Here is an 18,391-nt window from a genome sequence, read left to right on the forward strand (position 1 = left end):
CACAAGCACTGAGTAAACTTTAACTTAGTAGAGGAGAATATTCTTATGTCATCCTTACAGCTCATGGAAAGAAGCTCACTGTTTGAAAGAAGTCATATTCTTAACTAGTATCTAAAATTCTAATTTAGTAGAATTACTGTCTCAACTTTTTTTGGGTAAAGTTGTCTATGTCTGGCATTGATTAAATGAAATAGCGAGAGGAGAATCTGTAAATACAAAAGTGAAGTAATTTGAAAATCTATTAGCTGAGGTATTTCTGTTCATACTATTTTTAGAGGACACAAATAAGGAAAAAAAGTAAGATGCAAGAACCTTTTATATAAAAAGACACAAGAGAATGACAGTCCGCAATAGAAGGCACTGCACAAAAGAAAAAGAGAAAAGAAAAACATTTATCCTGTGCAGCATGATATTAAAATATTCTGAAAGAACATGAAAGTTAATTATGTACTTCAGTTTGCCTTTACAAATGAATTTTAGAGATGTCAAATTTCGGGATGAATGAGAAAGCTGAACACTGAATCATTTGCAGGTGTTTTCTGAACACTGCAGAACCCAGAGGACTCTGATGTGCATAAGAAAAGCCCCACAAAACACGATGGGTTTATCATATTTGTATGCACAGCATTGTTGTTGACAACACGGTCAAGAGAAAAGAAACCCAGTTGTGTTATGCATTGAAAGACAGTCTGATGTAAAAAGAACACTGGGGAGGAGCTCAGAAGACCTGAGTTCTAACTCGGCCTCTGCTCTATGTTTTGGCGACCTATACAGGAACTATGGCGTGGAGTGCCTCTCTTCTGAAATTAGAGGATTGAGATTAAAGAGTTAAATATATATTTTTTCTAAGGCTCCTTCCAACTCCAGCATTCCATAGCTCTGGGATCAGTTTTTCTCTTAGAAGCTAAACCATAGACATAGCCACGTTCTCCTTGCATAGACTTCATGGCTAAGAAAGCTTGCTGTATGTTTAGAAATAGTAATTACTGGAAATCATGAAAGGCATGAATATCTTGGAATAAATAAGCACATGGCTACTTACACCAAAAAATTCCTTTTCCATCAAGCACAGATTCTTGATCAAAATAAGATAAGGCATCCCATTCCCTAGACTATGTTATGGTGTAAAGGATGGTTGTGTCTGTGATTAAGAGACCAAAGAGAGCATACTTTCATATGGAAATGTGTGGTTTTTTCAGGAAAATAGATTTGGAACTGAGTTGTAAATAGAAGAGAAAATCTCAGTGATTTGTGCATTCCTGCTGCCAGTATTCCCACCTATCCAAAACACCCCTTTAATAAACGTTTCTATATACATTTACACTTATAGATAGGATATTCATATTAGACCTTTCTTCCTATCTTAAAAAAATAATCGAAAGGTAAAGAACACATATGAGATATGTTAAATGTGACAAGCTGGGATCCTAATTCTACATTCTCTTTTTCGATACAAGAATCAAGTTCAAGTTGAGATCTTTTTTTCAAAACTCTTGAAGAAACAGCTGTATGGATAAACGAGTGATATATTGCACATAAATCTTCCCTCTTATTAGTATTCACACTGAACATTAACATCCTCTAAGGATTTTTGCAATGAATTTAACTTTTTTTTTTTTTTAGAGAGGTGGGGGGAGAGAGAGGCATGGGGTGGGGTGAAGGATGGGGGAGAGAAAGAATCTTAAGCAGGGTCCGTCTCAGTGTGGAACCTGATTGGGGCTGAATATCATGACACAGAGATCATGACCTCAGCCAAAATCAAGAGTTGAACACAACTGACTGAGCCACCCAGGTACCCCAGTAAATTTATTTAACTTAAAAAAAAATCTTTGTTGACATATAATTCACATACCATAAAAGTGACCCATTTAAAGTACACAGTTCACTGGTTTCTAGTATATTCATGAACCATCACCACAAACAGCTTTAGACCATTTGCATCACCACACAGAGAAACTCTAAAGCCATTAGTGTGATTCTTCAGTTATCCCCAAGTCATTCCCCCCCCACACTAGCCCTAGGAAACCACAACTCTTCTTTGTTTCTATGAATAAGTGTATTTTGGACATTTGATATAAATGGAAATGTACATGTACTTTGTTTCATTTAGCCTAACTGTTTTCTGGTGTCATCCATGTTATAGCATGGATCAGTATTTCATTACTTTTTATTGCTGAATAACATTAAATGTTAAGAACAGACTATATTTTATTTATGCGTAGATAGGTTGATAGATAGTTGGGTTGTTCCCACTTTTTGTTTATGATGAATGACATTGCTGTGAAGCAGTGTTAAACTGTTAGGCCTGCATGAGTTTTCACATGAGTGTAGGCTTTTATTTCTTTTGCGTGTATACCTAAGAGTAGAATGGGCGAGTCGTATAGTAACGATGTTTAACAATTTGAGGAATTGGCAAACTATGTTCTAATGTGGCTACCATGCTAACTGGCGTTGGATGAGGCTTTCAGTTTCTCCATATCCTTGCCAATACTTGTCATTGTCCATAGCCATCCTGATAGAAGGTGGTATTTCATTGTGGTTTTAATTTGCATTTTCCTATTAGATAATGATGTTGCACATGTTTTCATGTGCCTTTTGGCTATTTGCATACCTTCTTTGGAGAAATGTCTATTAATGCCTGTTGCCCATTTTCTAAATTGAATTATTTATCTTTTATTATTTAATTGTAATAGTTCTTATATACTCTAGATACAAGTTGCTGATCAGATATATGATTGGCAAATCATTTCTTCACTTCTGTGGATCACCTTTTCACTTTTTGAGGGTATCCTTTAAAGCACAAAAATTTGGCTTTTTTTTTTTTAAGCTTTTATTTATTTGAGAGACAGAGAGAGCACAAGTAGGGGGAGGAGCAGAGGGAGAAGCAAGTTCCCTGCTGAGCAGGGAGCCTGATGTGGGCCTCGATCCCAGGACCCCGAGATCATGACCTGAGCCAAAAGCAGACGTTTGACCGACTGAGCCACCCAGGTGTCCCATAAAGCACAAAAGTTTTTAATTTTAGTGAAGTTCAGTTTATCTATTTTTTTCTTTTGTTACTTGTGCTTTTGGTGTTATATCTAAGAAATTATTGCCTAACCCAAAGTCATGAAGATTTACTTATTTTTCTTCTAAAAATTTTATGATGTTAGCTATTATATTTAGTTCTTTGATCCATTTTGAATTAATTCTTGTGTATGGTGTGAAATGGATTACAATTTCAGTTTTTTTAAGACTTATATTTATTTATTCATGAGAGACACACAGAGAGAGAGAGGTAGAGACACAGGCAGAGGGAGAAACAGGCTCCATGGAAGGAGCCCAATGTGGGACTCGATCCTAGGACTCCAGGATCATGCCCTGGGCTGAAGGCAGGTGCTCAACTGCTGAGCCACTCAGGCGTCCCTACAATTTCATTCTTTTGCACCTGGATATATAGTTGTCCTGGCACCATTTGTTGAAAAGACTATTCTGTTGTCTTGACACTCTTGTGGAAAATCAAATGGCCATAAATGTGTGTTATTTTTCTAGACTTTCAATTCCATTCCATTGATCTGCATGTCTATCTACACATGTATGTCTATATCAGCATCACACTGTGTTGGTTACTCTAGCTTTGTGTTAAGTTTTAAAATCAAAATGTGTGAGTCCTCACACTTTGTTTCTTTCTCAAGAATGTTTTGGCCATATTTCCTGCTTTCCAGCTGAGTTTTAGAATCCGTTTGTCAATTTCTGCAAAAAAACAAGCTAGGATTTTGATGTTGCTGATACTTGAATCTGTAGTTTGGGGAGGATTGCCATCTTAGCCATATGAAGTCTTTAGATCTAAAATCCTTCTATAAACTTTATATTTCTTTCTTGAATGGACCCATTTCAAGGTGGAGAAAAATCTCTAGTGATACCCTCCTTAACACTGCTTTTGGGTGATCTCTGTTTAATATTAGAAGGCATTTTTTTTTCGTCTTTGTTGAAGACACAATATTGGGAGGGGCAGCATTTGGTAGGAGTGATACTTAGTTTCAGACCAGACTGGTGAACTGAAATAGAAAATATTAAAGTTGTCAGCCTTAAAAGTAAATAACTATATTTAGGTTCAAAAACAACTGTTCAACATGTTGGAGGAGGTTTTAAAAATAATAAATTATATATTATATATATTAATTTGAGCAGAAAGAGTTAAGGCATGATAACTGGCATTTTAGATATCTGCAATTCTACCTATGGAAGAAGATGAAACAAAATGAAGAAAAAAAATAGGATGATATTATAAGGGGATAGACTTAACACAGTGAGCATGCTTTGTACATTATAAAAGGCCATTTTGATACATTTATTAAAGCATTATGTAAAAAAGATCATCCTATAATACTTGATATTCAGAATACATAATGACCGTCAAGCACTGCATGAGGCTCAGTGATTAAAATAGTAGTGTCATGTCCAGTATCTTCCACTTAACCACCAGGATAAAGGGATTAGAATATATTAGAAACATTCTTATCAACAAGGTTTGCAAAAGATGTACTCTTTCTGTCCATTTGCATGTAGTCCAAGTGAGGCTGTGGCACTATGGGCACTTTTTAGAGTTGACCTATTTTGCAACTGGCTTTCTTTCTTTCTGGTTTAAAAATAGAAGGCAGAGGTGTGGAGGCACATCTCTTCCATGGATGCAGTGGCAACTTAACATACAGACTAGTAGTAATAATAATGGCTAAAATTACCAAATGGTTTCTTTATAGAGTTGGTAGGATTATTAGTCTCATTTACTAATGAGTGCATTGAAGTTGAGAGAGGATATGGAACTTGCCCAAAGACACAGAACTCATTAGTGGTGGAACTAGTGTAACTCAAGGGTGTCTGGATCTAGACGCTGTGTTTTTCTACCTTTCAAGAGAAAAACTTAAGCGAGAATTACGAAGATTTAATTTAATGGCTTAATCTCTTAAGCATATTTCTGTCTTTTATCCTGATTGTGCCATTTCTTCTGCACTTCTTTTGCTTTGAAAAACTTCATGGAAATAGATACTCTGGTGATTCTAATACATCTGTTCTTTTTTTTTTTTTCAGTGTGTTGGAACTTTTAGGCATGAGTAAGTGTGCTGACAGCTTGACATCTGTTAATACTGACAGGTCATGAGATAACACCAGGAACCACTAGAAACACAAGGTGTTAGGAGATACTTGGTTCATCTCAAGCTATTTTTACATATTTTAAAATCTAAGATCTGTTAGTCACGTCCTGATTTTGTTTATCCTTGGAATTATCTACACACTTAAGGATGCTTTGAGAAAAGTCTCTAATCTGAGTAAATGTGGCCTGTAAGAAAATTCTGTGTAGGCACTGTGGCTCCCTGGGTCAGCACTGTTTGTACCCATGCCTTCCAAGAGCAGCTGATACTCTTACACCATCCTCAGATCGATGCCCTAAAAAGGCTGCCATAACAAAGTACCACAAACTGAATGTTTTAAAAAGTGCAGAAATTTATATTTTCATAGTCTGGAAGCCAGAAGTCTGAAACCAAGGTGTTTGCAAGGCTGTGGTCCCTCCAGAGCCTCTAGGGGAAGACCCTTCCTTGTTTCGTCCAGCTTCTGGTAGCGCCAGGTATTCCTTGGCTTGTCAGTGCATAACTCGCATTTCTGCCTCCATCTTTCCATGACATTTGCCCTGTATCTCTGCATCTTCACATTGTCTTCCCTCTTTTTATGAGGACACACAGTCATAATGGATTAAGGGTCTGCCCTAATTCTGTATAACCTCATTTCAACTTTTCTAGAGATTCTATTTCCAAATCAGATCACATTCATAGGTACTGCGCATATCTCTTTAGGGGACACAGTTCAACCTGTGACACCAAATCTGGTATTTGTGACACTTGTGGCGTGTGACAGACTGAGGCCCATCCCTCAGAGAAGCACAGAAGTGGGTGGACTCATTCTACTAAAAATAAATGCGTCTCTTAGCAGTTAGAATGACTGAGTGCTCTTTCACCACCTCCTTCACAGAATGGTTGTATTTTCATGATGATGTGAATTTTCTCATATTTGAAGGGTCCCCAAGATGATGTTATTTCAACTAGCGCAGCATGATATGACAACAGTCATACTGCAGTGCAACGCAAATATCAACAACCACGAAATCAATAGACTGAGCAGATGATGTGACTCAACTAGCTGTGACAATCAGCAAATGATTGATGTGAAGAGCACAGCTTTCGGCAGCAGCTGCTTCACTGAGAATTGGTTTTAGTGAATCACCGGCAGCTGCCATTTTTCTCTGAGCCAGATAAATCCTGTTATTGGAGATGTAAATTCAGCTAGTAATAAATGTCACTGGCCTAAGTCTGAGGCACGTAGTCACTCTCACATTCAAGGAAGAGGCTAATTTTGACAACTATATTTTTGTTGAGTTTTGTCTTTTTTTTGTCCTGTCCATAACCTTGCATTGAATCTAATGTCTTAATGTGACGCATATCTAAATAAGCAAAGGGAAGCATATGTGAATACGTTAATTCATCTTCTAAGAAGCAAATGTATTTAATATGAGGAATTGAGTGGGTCTAGTAAACAACACTCTGGGAAAAAAGAAATCTTCATAAAAAGTGTGTTAAGATTTTCCTTTGTTCTAAATTTGTACTTCAATAGCATTAACAGTATTTAGCTATGAGTGTGGAACTACGGTATGAGTGGTGGTTGTGAAGCCTGGTCTATACGGCCTAACGCAGTGGCCTGCTCCAAATACCACTCCAGTTCTAGACAGATCATAAATTAGAAAAGTGAAGTTTTTTTTAGTTGACCCATATACCTGAATTATAAAAAAAAAAAAAATTTCCTTAAAACGACAGTGACAACAGGCAACAACAGTGTCAAAAAGAAACAAGACTAGACTGCATCCCTTAGGGAAGATAAATAGGAAAACTAGAAATGAGCATTTCTGCCTAAGTCTCTTCACTGATGAACTGAGTATGAAGTCTTTACTTGGTCAGTTTGCTTTCAGAGATTGTTCTGACAGTTGGTGCTTAAGAGTTACTCTTGAGGGACACCTGGGTGGCTCAGTGGTTAGCATCTGCCTTTGGCTGACGTCATGACCCCGGGGTCCTAGGATCGAGTCCCACATCGGGCTGCTTCTCCCTCTGCCTGTGTTTCTGCCTCTCTCTTTGTGTCTCTCATGAATAAATAAAATCTTTTTTAAAAAGTGACTCTTGAAAGACCCTGCAAGAATGGATTTATCTCAAAATGCTATTTCAGAGTCTTTATTTTCCTAATATAATTCTAAAATCTGAAACTGACATTCTATATCTTATTTAGATAGAACAATCTAAATCTGCAGCATGTTAAATAGTTAGCAAGGATGCAGTGCCTTTTGAATAATGCTCCTCTAATATGTTTCTCTTTCCTGTGTGCTTTTCCAAGACTAGAGGAGAAGGAAATAGCTATAACTGAGAATATCAGGACAAAGTAGGTTCAAGAAGGAGACCTTTAGCCCAAGAACTAACAGAATCACAATGACACAAGAATCCATACTGATTTGAAAGGAAATGGAGGTCAGGAAGAGGAAAAAAGCGTTGGCTGGAAAGTCAGTTTTGTTAATGAAAAAAATAATTAAAGGACATTTGAAATTTTCTCAGACCTCTTCTGGCCCTATGTTGGTAATTGGTTATTTTTAAATTTTTTTAAAAATACGTATTTATTTATTTGAGAGAGAAGGCAAGCGCAAGCAAGCACGTGTGCATGTGAGGGAGAGAGGGAGGGAGACTTCAGGCAGACGCCCTGGTCAGCGCAGACTGGCCCCTCAGGGCTCTGATCCCACTGCCCATGAGATCATGACCTCACCCAAAACCAAGAGTCAGATGCATCATCGACAGCCACCCAGGTGCCCTAGTAATTGGTTATTCAGAAGCAATTTGATTTTAGATGAAGCTGAGTTTGTATTCCCTTCCCCCCACAATAAAAATGGCTCATGGTCTTGTGCTTGTCACTGAACCTTCCAAAATACAGTTTCTCATACAAGACGATCATTTGGTGAGCACTCACTACGTGTTAGGCATTATACTGGGGCCTTTTCAGATATTGTCTCACTTAACGTTCATAACATGTTCTGTGAGGCAGAAGTTTTCTTTCCACATTAAAAACTAAAGTTGGGGCGAAGTTATCCAAGTTATAGCTCTCAAGTTCTGGAGACAGCCTGGCTCCAAAGCTCATGTGCAGAGCATTATACTGTCTTTAGTATTAGAATGTCTCCCAGCTTTAGCCTTCTCTGACCAAACCTTTTGGACTGACTTCCTTCGCCCAGGGTTCTCGCCTTTGGCCCTGTCTCTCTTCAACACTTGAGAAGGTTTGTGTTGCAAAAGCCCTGAAAGCTCTCAGGCTATCTGTGCAGGTATGGGAACTGAAGTCCCAAGGGCTTACTGCTTTGTAGGAAGTCATAATGTCCATTTCATAAGAGCGTCTTGTCTTACCCAAAAGGGCACTAAATTATAATAATAATATGTATTTATATATCATTACATATTATAATATGTTTGTATTTAATTATTTATATGTTATTTAAAACTGAGGATCTATTTATTGGTCCTCCTCTTCCACTTTCCAACTGTTAGTCTAAGAGTCTGTGAAATCACTTTCTGGTAAATATGGGAGGATGGCAACACATTTTTTTTTCTCTGTTGGTAAATTTGTCTTTATTTTTTAATTTAGAATCAATTAATTAGGGGCACCTGGGTGGCTCAGTGGTTGAGCGTCTGCCTTCGGCTCAGGTCACGATCTCGGGCTCCTGGGATTGAGTCCCACATCGGGCTCCCCACAGGGAACCTGCTTCCCTGTCTGCCTATGTCTCTGCCTCTCCCTGTGTATCTCTCATGAATAAATAAATAAAATCTTTAAAAAATAAATTCAATTAATTAACTCATAGTGTATTAGTTTCAGAGGTAGAGGCCAGTGATTCATCAGTCTTATATAACACCTAGTGCTCATTACATCACGCGCCCTCCTTAAAGTCCATCATCCAGTGCTGTCCTGAACTGCCTTCAAGGATATTGCTGTGCTGCTAAAAAAAAAAAAAAAAAAAGCTGGCTCCTTTGAACAGGTTACTGATCTCATCAAGGTGAGGATGGAGTATCTGGTATTAAAATACAATGCTAATAGAATGTCCTATAAAAACCGCTTTGAAAAAAAACGTGGTATATTTTCCACATATTTAGTTTTTGCTGCTCTTATGGGTTGAATTAATCAAGTTACGCTGCTATTCTTGAGACAGTATGACTTGGTGTCAGGCAGATGTGTGTTCCAACCTTGACACTCCTTGGTGTTGGCTCTCTTATAAGAACAGACTCTTTCAGGTGTCCAATAGTATTAATATCTCCTTTTGAGGGCTTTTGTGTGAGAATGTTAAGGGCATCTGGAAAATCATGAACACTCAGCAATTGTTAGCTCTCTTCCCTCCTGAGTTGGTATAGTCACTTCCCTATATAACATCAGTTTCATTGACTTTCTCTGTGGACATAAACACCCAATCTAAATATGCTAGTATGAATATAAGAGTATTGGGGTTAGTACTTACAATTTTATTCTTTTATTAACATTGAAATTACTTTATTAACTGTAATGCCTAACAGTGTTCTCTTTAGCCTAGTTATACCTATTAAGATGCTGTAAATCATTTGGAATGCCAAAGGCTTACGAGATGATTTCCTGATATTTGAGGATTGTGATATAAGCAAGAGGGTAATATAGGCTAAGAAGTTTAATGTTGTTGGAAAAATTTAAAACATAACTTCCTTTACTGAACACTAAGAAACAGTAGTAAGGAGGTAGAGAAAGGAGCTTTCCTAAATAATCAGAGTGGCTTTCAGTTTATATGTTCAATGCCAGGAATTTTGGAACCACACAAGCCACATCTGAGGGATGGGAGTGAAGCATGACAGTTCTGCATGTTGTATGCTGAGTACCACGAGACACAATCCTCTTTCCTGCCCCCGCCCCTGATACACGCACACATTCTTCTCTTATATCAACTCAAAATTAGAAAAAAAAAGTTTTTTGCCTTCAAGCTAATTTGATGGTGTACAGTAACTTTTGTTCAGATATTTTGCAACCATTTATAAGGAAGAGGTCATTTTAGGGCAAGCCTTTCTACCTTGGTTTCCTTGGAATATATAGTAATGTCTGGTCATTACATCTAAAAAGGGAGGAAGGTGGAATCCTACAACTTGAGGCAGTATTAAGAACTTAAATATTATGAAGCTCACGTGTAATGCTAGAAACAATAAGGGCAAAAACTAACCCCCATGCAGTTTAAAGACCATGGATAATGCGGTCACCATGTGAAGAGGAAAAGATGACTAACAGACTTCTCTTCAAAGGAAAGGAGGGGAATATCAATTCCTCATACAAAGGAATTGGTATGATTGGTTTCAGTGAAAATATAATGGTTAAGAATCCTGGAATTTTGATGTCCTTGGGTAGCTACAATGTACATTGTAAGCTAGGGAGAAAATAATATTAAGGAAAAGCTACTATCGTTACTGCCATCAGTCTGAAGTGGACGGTGGTGGACAGTGGAATGAAGAACAGAAATCTCTGGGCTGATGGCTCCCTAAAAAAATATCCTCCTGGGTGGCTGGCAGAGGTGAGGTGGGGAGGAAGAACTATATAAGAGCAGGGCACACCACGTTGTCTGAATACTCCGGAATGCTGGTGATCTTCCAGTAATTGAAATGCATGTAGCAAGTGCCTCAGATTCCCAAACTCTTATAGGGCACAGTGGACTTGCATGTTGCCAACTTTGTATTAACTTCAAAGCATAGATCTAGATCCACTGTGACTTAAATTGAGATCCAAAATGAAATTTAGATCCACTGTATCTTTGAGCATAACTTAATAAAAGTTGGGAGGAGGCGTTCATTTTATTTTGTAATTTCCACTTATGGACATCAGCCTCCTAGAAAGGAGAAAAACACTTCTGCTTCCACTTCCCTTTACTCCTCTCATCTCGTTCCTTCCTCTACTATGAGAATAAGGAAAAGAGAAAATGATAGAAGTACCTATTGCTTGTTTTTTCTGTCTTGGGATTCTGGACATTTAAGTGGAAACTGCAGCATGATTAAGACCTGGCTTGTTCAGAACCCTGATTAATGCTTTCTTATTTCAAGAACTGTTTGCTTTAATTTCTCATGAGAACTTTAAACAGATTTAAGAAGTTTAGGCTACATCAAATCCCTTTTAAATTTGTTTGTCTTCTTGGATTAAGGTTAATTATTCCATGATTTCAAATCATTACCCTTTTGTTATTAAGATAAGAAACTTTTTTTTTTTCCCCTTTGCTGATTACTGCTTCTTCCTCCTGCCTTCTGGGAGAACACCTGTTACTCAGTTTTTGACACACTGGTCTCTCTGGGTCTGAGATTTTATCCATTCTCACTTTTTCAATTATGTTCTATACAAAATTGTTGAAATTTCCATTTTCAGTTTTCTCCTCTTGCCTGAGTCCCAGGCCCATAGTGGCAGTGACTCACGGCGCACATCCCCTGGACTCTGTGGGGACCATGTAAACGTCACCAGCTCTCCTCCTCATCTGTTATTTTGTTAGTGGTTCCACTCTCCTAGTTCCCTACACGTGAAACCTTGGAGTTGCTTTAGCTCACTGCTTTCCTTCGTTCACTACAGCTATCACCACGTTCCATGGATTTTTCCATTTTGAAATGTTTTTTAGATTAATTTCTATTTCTATCAGTTTGCCACTTATCACAAGGGGCAAAAATAACTGGATCAAACACCATGTAAGTTTAGTCCTGTGTCGTGTACAGCTCAGGGAAATGGCACAGGGGTGGAATCATGGCATGGCCATGTTAGGAATGCAGGCTCCTTCCATCACATTGCTTTGTCACCCCCAAAGTCTTGATTGTCCTTGTCTGCTTGTCAGCTCAGCACCACAGGCACAGACCAGTGTTCAAGTCAGGGGCGAGAGGAGACAGAGGCCACATTCCCCTCTCTTTTAGGGTACAACCAGGAAATGAAATACGTCACTTCTGCCCACAGCCCATGTTTAAATGACAAAATCCATTTGCATGGCCTTATTCAGTGCATGGTTCTGTGGTCCTTAGCATGTGCCCAGCCAGCCTTCCTATTTCTACAGAAGACAAGGGAAACTTTGGGAGCCAACCAGCAGCATCTGTCACACCTTCCTTTCTCCAACTTAACCGTCTTTACCCTTTGGTAGACCTTTATCGCCCATTGCCAAGATTATTTCTAGAGACTTTTAGCTAGATTTATAATTGGCTCACTATCAAACCACCCATACTTTCTTTTAAAGATCCACTTTTTTTTTTCTTATTTAACCTCTACTCAACAGCCCACAGCACAATGTCTCTGTTTCAGAGCTCTTCAAAATCTGGTCCCATTCTACCTATTTCTCCTCTTTTTTTCCAAAGTTCATGGATTCATTCATTTATCCAATAAATATGTGCTGAGTGCCTACTGTGTCAGACACGGAGTCATTTATTTTCCTAAACTAGTGCATGTGGGTTCTGTGGATGGAAAACATCTTCATGAAGGTACAGACTTTCTAATGTCACAGTGATTCATTTCTTTGAGGCTTGTTTTCACCACTGTCATGCTTGAGAGGTTAACTACATTTTAAGAACAGCCTTTTAAAACTAGGTCTTGCCGTTGAAGTGGCTAATGTGCTTTTAGGAATCAGCTGATGTTCACTTGGCACATTTCAACTTTCAGGTTTTTATGCATTTTATTTTTTTATTTTTATTTTTTTAATTTTTTTATTTTCATTTATGATAGTCACAGAGAGAGAGAGAGAGAGAGAGAGAGGCAGAGACAGGCAGATGGAGAAGCAGGCTCCATGCACCAGGAGCCCGACATGGGATTCAATCCCGGGTCTCCAGGATCGTGCCCTCGGCCAAAGACAGGCGCCAAACCGCTGCGCCACCCAGGGATCCCTTTTATGCATTTTAGAACAATGATTTGCTTTTAAAAACTAAACAAAAATGGGAACATGCTTATTGAAGCAGCTGTAACTAGATTTAGTAGCTCATTGAAATTGTAAAATTGCTCAAATGCAAGCATGAACTAAGTAGTACCTCCTGTGTTACACTTGTCCAGTTGGGTATTTGTTCCCAAACACCATCACTTCATTTTCAGTCCTGCAGACGGAGATGTGAAGGTTTGCACCTTGTTTGGGCTTTGTCCTCCAGACTACATTTTCTTCTTTTTCTATAATCCTAGGTAACATAGACACAGATGTTTACTTAATACAACTAATCTGACATGATTTTTATATTTGCTCTTTACTCTTTCAGAGAAGTTGCTGGACCAGGTCCAGGTCTAGAGTGAGATATATGAGGCTGAGTTGTACAAATACAGGGTCAAATCTTTCTTTAAATTTTTGATGTTTTTTGTCCCTTTCATCGTAGAGTTTTTAAACTAATATTGATTTTTTAAAAAATTACATTAAAATATTTACCTTGATTTCTGAGGATTCGGGGACCTCCTGAAATCTCATGATTGAGGTGCACTGGATCCTTCTTCTTTAGTAAGTTATTTGTATGTCGATATAGCTGGCTGCTTGAGTCCTTAAAACTTTCAAGTTAGGAAGTATACATTTCGAAGAGAAAATAAATATTCATTATTTTATCAAACACCAGAAGTGAAAATTATCTTAAACGCCATTAAATCATCATAGTTTAAGTATGTATATGTACAACTGAGATCAGATCAGGATACACAGGGAAGCCACTCCATGAAAACAAGGCAGGGGCATTGAGAGGGATGATGCACAAGTGCCCAGTTTGAGTAGTTTTAGCTACTTTATTATATTCTGTCTTGAAATGGCTGCTCCCATTCCATCTCCAGCCTGGTAACCTCATCTCTAAAATGTCAGTGCAGTCATGTCATTTTCAGACATGACCTTCCTCTTTGGAGGAGGAAGAAAAGAGGAAGAGGTGAGAGGGGGTAGAGTGGGAGCTGCTGTAACCAGAGCGGTTCTGCTTGTATCCATCTTCCCTGTTGGCCATCTGGTAAAGAGTCCAATTTGAAAAAATATATTTAAAAAATAGTTTGAAAATCACTGGACGAGATGATTCACAATTCTGAATGTACATGTGGCTCTAATATGATGGATTCCTGTTGGCCTACCTTCTCCTCAATCTGCTCCTCTTGTCAGGCATGCAAACAAACACCCTTTGGTGAGATTACTGCTTTCCGCCTTGGGTATCTCCTAGCCTTCATATGATCCTATGTTCTCTCTAGATTTATTTCTTTTAAGATTTTATTTATTTATTCATGAGAGACACACAGGGAGAGACAGAGACACAGGCAGAGGGAGAAGCAGGCTCCATGCAGGAGGTCTGATGAGGGACTCGATCCTGGGATCATGACCTGAGCCGAAGGCAGATGCTCAACCACTGAGCCCCCCAGGTGCTCCTGTTTTCTCTAGATGTAAAAGTCCCAAGAGAGACAGTAGAGAGAATTAGACCATGTGCAGTAGCAACGTCTTACAGATTCTGAATCTTGTGTTGAAGTTTAGGAAGAACATAATAGAATACCCAGTTATATGTTTTTTTTTTCATTTTAAATTTCTGTTAATGCATTTCACATATATAATAGCTATAATACATAACTTATATTAGTGTATTAGTATAGTGATACTTATAACTTATAAAAATAAGTATTTGTAAATAGGAGATGTATGCTCAAAATGATCTTTCTGTTGTGGTTGGGTCATGCCGCTGTTCTTGAAACCTTTTCAGAAATTACTGCTCTTTTGTTAGTAAAATTGTTGATAGTTGATGACTTACGTTAAGTAGAGGCTCTCCCAGTCTCTTAATCTTCAGCATATCCCTCATAAATCTAAATTTTGATGGATGTGAGTTATCAAAAATATGTATGGAATATTATTTTCAAAATCCCATAGGTATACTGGATTAACATAAGCTGCAAAGAGTTAGAGAGGGAAAAATAACTCTATCAACATACTATTTCTTTTTTTTTCTTGGTTCTAGTATAATGGGCAGAAATGGTGGAAATTCATAAAATGAAAACATTAGTATAGTAAAGGTATACAATAGGGATTTTTTAAGACATGCATTTAAAGACACATATGACAATATGTGTCTTTAGTTTTATCAAACTGACTTTAAACTGGGTTCCTATTTGCAGTTTCTTCTACTATATCTTTGCCAAGAGCTATATGCAGATGTTTGAAAAAATTAGGACTACAAAAGTATGTTTTCTTAAGCTTGTTTTTTAGGGTGAATATTTACATTGCATACATTTTGAAGCTTATAAATTTTTATTTTATTACTATTTCCCCCATGATCGTGTTTTCATTTATTTTTCTCTTCCTCTTCTCAGTTCCTTATATTTGGTGTGAACAAATTGGACTCAATTGAAGGGAAACAGTCCCAGATTCAGAGTGAGAGGAACAGTGAAAACCATATGGGAAGCTGGGTACAGGAACAAGGTTAAATAAAAGATGTCCATTTTTGGATTTTAAAATTCTTTCACAGTGATAAATTATGTACTCAGGAACCCCTGAGTCTGAAAAATACCTCATACACCTTGGCATTCAACAGATATTTATTTTATTCCTCCTACCATGTACAAAATGTTGTGCAAGAGGAATGAGTCACAATCAATGTCCTCAAAAGGCTTTAAAAAACTGTGAGGTGGAGATGGGAAGGCACTAATCAGAAATTTGTAAGTTCAATAATGGAGATACACGTGAGTATTTCAGAGCAGAGAGGAAGGTACCCACTAGCCTGAGGAGATCAGAGAAGGCTTTCAAGAAAGGGGTGTGCCCAAGTTAACCGTGAATGGATGAATGTATGCTAGCCAGGGATGGGGAGGAGATTGAGGGCAAAGAACCTCAATCACAGGGACAGTATAAATAAGGCATAGGGGTGCCACTGGCTGGATATGACTTCAGAGCCTTAGGATTAATGCAGGTTGGGCATGGGTGAAAAGGAAGGAGAGGTAGACTGAGGCCAACTCTTGGAGGGCACTATACATGCTGTTAAAGGGCTTGGACTTGATCCTATAGGTGAGGGGATGGCTGTGAAGGGTTAATTATAGAATGACCATGGGCACATTTACTTTGAAATAATTCCATCTGACATCTGAGTAAAGAATGGGGTTGCAGGAAGCAAGAATGTGTACAAGAAGAGTTATTTAGGATGTTGTTGCAATAGGCCCAGGAGAGTAAATGGCAGGCCGGCTGAGGGTAGGGGGAATGTGGTGGAGGGAATTTGCAAAGCGCCCTCTTGCTTTCCAAACCAATGTGAATACTGATGGTTCAGAGATATGGGGCCCATTCCGTGAACAGGAATTATATGCACATGGTTTACCTTTGTTTCCAGGAGCAAGATGGTTAGATTCTATCCAGATGGTCCCCATTTGGGTAGTGGGAATATTGGCACAATGCCTCAGGGACATAAAGATAAAAAAAATTCTACAGTCATTCCAAAAGCATAACAAGTTTTTACAATTTCCCAGAGGTGTAGTCATGCCAAGTATTTTCTTACAGTAATTTTTCTATGGTTACAAGTATTGCCGTGATGGACAGTCACGTATAGACGATGGCTTTCTCAACCTGACATTAATCCCTAATAGCACTGATGTAGTAATTATCCACTGCATTTGGTAGCTGGCAATCCTTGGCACTAACACCTGTTATTTGAAATGAAGCCCTTTTGACTTTTAACAGAAATTTTATTTTTATTTTTTTATTTTTTTATTTTTTAAAAAAGATTTATTTAGGGGTGTCTAAGTGGCTCAGTCAGTTAAGTGTCAGCCTTCAGCTTGGATCATGATCTCAGGGTTCTGGGATCAAGCCCCCAATTGGTGCTTTCTGTTCAGTGGGTTATCTGCTTCTCCCTCTCCCTCTGTTCCTCCCCACTGTTCATGCTCATGTTCTCTCTCTCTCTCTCTCTCAAGTAAGCAAATAAATACTCTTTTTTAAAAAATAACTTAAGGATTTATTTATTTATTTATTCCAGAGAAAGGGGGGATGGGCAGAGAGGGAACCTTGAACAGACTCCCTGCTGAGTAGACTCCCCATTGAGCACCTTAACAGAAAATTTTATTGTAGAATAGGAGGTCCTGCTTTTCTCAAGAAAGCCAAGTCATGGTGTTTACCAGTTGTAACTCTATAAAAACAAAATGATTAAAATTTGTTAATCTAACTGAATTTATTCCTTTTCCTTTCTTAATAGCTTTTTCTTATTAATTTACAGGAAAGAAAGTTTATCAGAGTTTCTTCCTAAACCTCTTTGAAATAACAGCATATTTTAATCAGAAACTTGTAAGTATCCTTTTCTTCTTTATGTAGAAAATTAGATATTCATTTTGTGGAAGAACCAGCTCCTTCAGAACACTTGACAGGATATAGCTATACAATCTGAGTTGGCATGCAAAATTTGAATGAGAGTGAAGCACACAGAAAATCACCTCTCAAAAAGCAAAAGAAACTGACACCTCAGTCAGAAAACCTTCATCAAATCTATCTACAGCCAGTGAATGTTTGACTTATTTTTTGGCAGTTTCTCTTTGTTGACGTCATTTTCATTACTTTTTCCTCTTTTTGGAAATATCTGTGTGTCCGCACATTTCAGAAAGCCTGTAACATCAATAGGAAGGAAGAGGAAAAGGGTAGGGTGTGAACACAGGAAGGGGAAGAATTTGTATTCTGTTAAAAGCTACATGGCTTTGGGTGACTTTGTATTTTCTATTTACACTTTCAGTGAATTTTTTTTTTTTAACAAAATCAAAGCTAGGTCTCATAATAGCTAAGGTTCAGTCAGTTTTATCATATTTTTGAAATGCCCGTTACAGTGCTAAATCCCCAAACGGGGAATCAGGGAGACCCTTTCTGCTTCAGTTTAGCAAGAGGTCAAGACAAACACATCTTTTCACAAGCAAGTATTTTATTAAATAAATTGAGAAGACTCAATGAGGAAAAAGAAAAAAAAAAAAAAAGCTTTGTCCTAAAAATGTCTGTAGCAACAGCATTTAATACTTTATTCCCTGAAAGTTATTTGAAATCTAATGTAGTCCTGTTCTAGCACTAAGGCAGATAGTTGTCATACAGAGTCTAGGGCCCACACAGATTAATGAATCATTCAGGTAACCAAGGTCTGGAGCCGGGTGGGTTCTTCATTAGGTGGGTAAAACCGTAGCATACTTCTAGGCTTCTCGACACTAAATATTTGTGTTTGAAGGTTGTTGACTAGAAATGATGACTACCCTGGATCATTTTATGGCTCTAGGACATCCCTGAAACACTGTTGCTTAGTAGTTAATAGTCATTTTATCTTGGGTAATCTATGATTAGTATAATGACATTAACATTGGTGTAGTGGCTAATAAAACCAACCAACAGGAACTGAGA

The 18,391-nt window shown here is 38.0% G+C and overlaps 1 protein-coding gene across 15 annotated transcripts in view; it reads left to right on the plus strand.

The window, feature by feature from the left end:
- Positions 1–18,391, plus strand: part of PKIB (cAMP-dependent protein kinase inhibitor beta) — a 104,513-nt gene that overhangs the window by 45,479 nt on the left and 40,643 nt on the right. For 11 of the 15 annotated variants that reach the window (XR_013382043.1, XR_013382042.1, XM_077901794.1 and 8 more), the window contains one exon: positions 17,238–17,305. The exons of the other annotated variants lie outside the window; for them this stretch is intronic. Coding sequence is in view for 1 of the 11 variants with exons in the window: in XM_077901794.1 (XP_077757920.1) it covers positions 17,238–17,277 (40 nt within the window). In the remaining 10 variants the exon portion in view is untranslated. The remainder of the gene's footprint in view (positions 1–17,237; positions 17,306–18,391) is intronic. 15 annotated transcript variants of the gene reach the window in all.

Source organism: Canis aureus, chromosome 1, assembly GCF_053574225.1.
Source record: "Canis aureus isolate CA01 chromosome 1, VMU_Caureus_v.1.0, whole genome shotgun sequence".
Taxonomy (NCBI): Eukaryota; Metazoa; Chordata; class Mammalia; order Carnivora; family Canidae; genus Canis; species Canis aureus.